Raw genomic sequence first — 5,010 nt, forward strand, 5'->3', positions numbered from 1 at the left:
TAAATACCTGCTTTTTAACCATGGCGACTATAAAATATTTAGACAATAAGAAGTAATTAAAAACAATGTAAGAAAAAAATTGTTTTCATAAATTAACTATTAATAATTATTAATAAATAATAATAATTAATTCATAACATGTTAAATATTTTATTGAAAGTGTGTAAAATAAAATAATGCATAAAGCAGGCCTACAGTCTCCTACGAAAAGACAGAATTTATGACGACGGAAACAAAATTACGGAAGAAAAGTAATAGAGATGAAATATGGACGGATAAGAGTGAAAAAGAAATTTAAATATGTGTGAGAGATAATATGCAATTATGGTTTGGAGAAAGAAAGCATAAAGGAGCAAATCATCAAGTTGGAAAGGCTAAGCTTCGCAACAGGCAATATTTACAATAAGAAGAACCTATCGTCTAATAAATGTTATAATAAATGTTTTATATTCTAAATCATTTTCAATGACTTGTTGAGTATTTGTGAACAAATTTTAATTTCATTTGTGTCTTTATCATCTGGTACATTTATTATATTATCTAGTAACTAATTCTGCTTGTATTAACTATCGACTATGACATTCACTATTGTAATAAATTTTTATTATTTTTTTTTCCTCTGTGCAGCCCGTACCACCAGTACCAGTTGAAACGAATCACGCAGCTCAGCCACCAACTCCTCCTCCGAAGAGGCCCATGAAAGCTCTTTCATCACCATGACTGCTGCTTTTAGTATTTTTTAGGCTTACTATATATACTCATTAATTGTAATTAGTTATTTTTATATATATATTTATACAACTGTAATAATGTTAGACTATGTACGTTTATAAGTGGCTTGATTCACACTTGATATCATTCAATATTTAAGAACCATACCACCTTTTTTAGTACAATATAGTTAGTTTATAAAAATAAAAATAAAAAAAACAGCATATCTTTAATTTTAGTATGTATGTATATAATACAAAGTGTGTGTACATGTGATGGTATACATACATCTGTATTTTTATTGATTTTGGTAGCTCAAAATGACTTGAAAAACTAAAACAAAAAGCCTGTGATAATTATTCAAAAAGTAGGGCAATACATTATGTTTACAATTTTTTTTTTGCTTTTTAATTTTAATAACAGATCGACATCTGTCATTTGAGTACCAATCCTCTAGTCAGTATTGTGAATAGTTTTGTTTTAGATTCAAGCCACCAGTTTCGTAGTCAGTTTTTAATAATCATATTTATTGTTTATATTTGCCAAAAATATAATATATGTATATTTTGTTATGTCACTAATGTAATTATATACCAAAGTTTACTCTATTGATACTTTTCCCACCTCATTCTGTTTTTAACTGTAATTTTTGAAATATTAATATATATATATAGACTAGACCCGGCAATGCTTCGCTATTCCTATATTAGAGGGTGTATATGGATTTAATGAAGACAATTGATAGTTTGTTATAAATTATTGTCTTTAGTTAAAATTAAGCATTTACGTGTACTTCATTATTATGATTTGGTAACATAAATTAAAGCAATAAATGCGATAAGAAACGAAAATGAAATTTGTCCCGTTTATCAGACCGAATGACCTATCGAAGTGTGATCAACGATTTTTTAGGAGTGAAAGAAATTTGATATTCAGTTTTAGCACCTTAAATACAAATTTCCGATAAAATCAGAAAATAAAATTTTTAGCCCAAAATTTTCACTTTCAATTTCTTTTCAAAAAATCAAAAAATAGAAATAACTTCGACAGGGCTCAACCTAACTTGGGAATGGTTTAGAGCTCTATGAACAGCACCAAAGGGCGCAAACCAGATCTAATTAAAAATATTCAAACCAGAGATATAAAATAAAAAATTAAACATGTGAATTTTTCCCCTATTTGAAGCCCATATTTCGCCCTTATAAGTGCATTAAATTTTGTCAGTATCAACTAAAAGAGCTGACATTCAGCTTTCTAATGTTTCTATTAATGTAGGAATTGTATATTCAGAGGAGTTATGAACAATTTTAGTAGCATATATTAATTATAAAATTTCTAACATATCTAATCTAGTATGGAATAAGTTACTTAGATCAAAATTGTCTACACATAATGTGGTATAAAGCGTGTATCAAAGACGCAAAAAAACTTGTATAAAGGGATGTTTACACAGTGGCAGTCATTACAACAACTTTCGTAGCCATGGTGTAAACTATGATGAGATATCCACTATAAAACAGCAGTTACTGTTGTACCAATATAGTCACAGTAGATTGGGCAAGGTAGTTGACAGTATTTATCACAGCAGTGATAGTTACTTTCACGACAAATACCATTTATATGACTTGACAGTCAACTAATTACCATTTTAATATATAATACTATTAATATTGTTATAAATTTTAATTTCCTTGGAAAATGGTATTTAGCAGTTTGAGACAATACAAATGAATATGATTTGCTTTTTCCTAAAAAAAAAAAGAAGTTTGTTGACCTTCTTTACCCTAAGTCACATTATGTTTTTATAATTTTTTGTTAGTATAATATCGTTTAATGGAATGGGTTATATTGTTTTCTTATTTGTAGAAAGAGTCAAATCGATTGGTATTCAATAACAGTGAAAGAAACATGTCTTATTATTTCCCAGGAGACAAAGGTACTTTTTTTTCTGATCCATCAAAAACAGAATATGAATTAATAAATTTTATTACGCATTTGTTACACAATTCGGATTAGACACAGACATTTTTCTACCATTGGTAATTTAATTTGTACAATGAGAGAGCTGTGGTTTGAAGGGTCTATTCTGTGAGAATACTACTACAAAAGAAATTAGAGGTGAGGGGCCTCTGCGTGATTATTAGACAAAGAAGAGATAATAAAACAATTAGTAGTATAGACAAATGACAATAATAGTAAATAATAAAAAAACAGCAGAAAATATAATAGGGGAGGGAATGCAACAGAAGAAAGGAGTTTAAGGTTAAGACAATAATACACTGGTAGTTTTTTTTTTTTCTTCTTCTTTTCTGATGCTCTTAAACAGATAAACATTTAGTGAATGCTTTATTATGTGAGAAAGAGAATAAATCGTGTTGGGTATTACCTTTGGTATTTTAAGGTTACCTGTAATATTTATTTATTAATTGTGAAATGTCCATTTTAAATGGTACTATTATTAAAGAAAGAATCCGGAGGTGAGGGGCCTCCTCATGTTGATTTTCGCATAGAAGATAGAAAATGAAAAAAAAAAAAAGTAATTATTAAAGACAATAGATAACTATTAAATAATAAGAAAAACAATCAGAAGTCGAAAAGAATTGTGGAGGGGGAGGGGTGCATCAGAGGAAGGAGTTAAAATGTGATGTTGATAGGGTTTTTGGAACCTTTCCTGCCCTGCCACCTCGCAGGAAGGGAGGATGGAGTGATAGACTGGAATACTGGATTGAAGGAAGCAGGGAGACTGTCAAAGAATTTAATATGTCTCCGTGTGATGTGTTGTACAGTTTCTAGCTGTAGTTCGTTATGAATGTGCGTCATGTTACGTTTTCTAGTGTTTTTCCTCTGCAGATCTGTAGTGTTCTGTTCTGGTATTGTAGTGATTTCAGGGCTGTTGGGTAGAGAAAATATAGTAGTGGTGCACCAACTGGTAGCTCTGGAGTAATCAATCTGTTAAGAATGCTAATGCCGCTGAGAGGTACGGTCTGTAAGAAATTACTTTACTGTGAATCAGTATATTCTTTTGTTCACGTATATTGAAATAATATATTTATAATTATGATAATATTTACATAGTTTATATATTATAAAATTAAACTATTTACTATCTAATTAATAAATCAACATTTTTACAAATATGGGTAGTGTTTTCTGGTGAGAAGCGATGAAGGTGTCAGTTCTCCCACTCGCTCATAGCCAGTGTCGCTACACAACTATATGATCCGGAAATACAGTGTAATTTGGATGCACTTTGTGACTTGGATAAGAATGGATGTCCTTTAATTGATAAATAGAAGAATATTTTTTCATTTAATCTGACCAATCACATACTCCTATTCTTAAAGAACTTCTATGTAGGATTTGAATCATATGAATTCATTAATCATCCTGGTTTCTCTATTGCATTCCATAAGATAGAAATGAAGATGAATAAGAAAGAAAATTTGATAATTTTTTCCTTCTTTTCTGTTACAACGTAGTGAAGGCATTGGCAATAATTTTTGTTCTAGCCTATACATAAGTTGCAAAAAAGTATAAGTGTTCGGACTTATTGTGAGAAAATTTCTGTGAAAAAATGGTCAAGGAAAGAGCAATCACAGTTAGCCCCTATGCTTTCATCTGAATTATAGAAGATCGGTTCGTATATATTCGAAAAATTCAGCGATGGTAAATGTCTAATAGAATATATATATAGTTGACCGTAAAACTTAAATATTAGAAGATGGTCAGGGTTGCGGTCAAAAAATAACAAATAGTTTTAACTATTTAATGTCCGACGTTTCGCCCTACTTTGCAAGCCTTCATCAGGGCTAAAAAGATACGAAAACAAGTAAGAACATTACAACAATAAGGTAAATTAAGGTAGGATACATATTATGTAAAAATAACTAACAGACGGAGAATCAAGAAGAATATTAAGATTAAATAAAAGTCGTGAAAGAATAAATATAAATAAATTATTTTTATTTATGTTTATTCTTTCACGACCTTTGTTTAATCTCAATATTCTTCTTCATTCTCTGTCTGTTAGTGTGTTTAGATTTTGTGTTACCACATCTACTTTTCTGTTGTTTTTTTTTTATCTACGTCTCCTGTACTTTTTTAACTGTATATATTACTTAACTTGATTTAGTGAATGACAACAATTTCTTCCTTATTACAATATAATAATTTATTTCATATTACACAGCAACGTTTCGGGAGATTTTACTCATTAATGACAATAATATTATAAGATATTAGCTAATAAGACTAATAGGAGAAAATTATATGTTAAATATAAGTTTTTTGTTATCAGGT

The 5,010-nt window shown here is 29.3% G+C and overlaps 1 protein-coding gene across 1 annotated transcript in view; it reads left to right on the forward strand.

Annotated features, from left to right (window-relative positions):
• The window catches only part of LOC106679933 (dedicator of cytokinesis protein 1), a gene marked incomplete in the record, with an annotated part of 79,196 nt that extends 77,882 nt beyond the window's left edge, over positions 1 to 1,314 (forward strand). The window contains 1 exon segment of the mRNA XM_067049787.1: positions 628 to 1,314. Coding sequence (XP_066905888.1) covers positions 628 to 720 — 93 coding nt within the window.
• Between the last annotated feature and the right edge of the window lie 3,696 nt (positions 1,315 to 5,010).

This window comes from Halyomorpha halys, unplaced genomic scaffold, assembly GCF_000696795.3.
Source record: "Halyomorpha halys isolate HHAL.00 unplaced genomic scaffold, Hhal_1.1 Scaffold234.1, whole genome shotgun sequence".
NCBI lineage: Eukaryota > Metazoa > Arthropoda > Insecta > Hemiptera > Pentatomidae > Halyomorpha > Halyomorpha halys.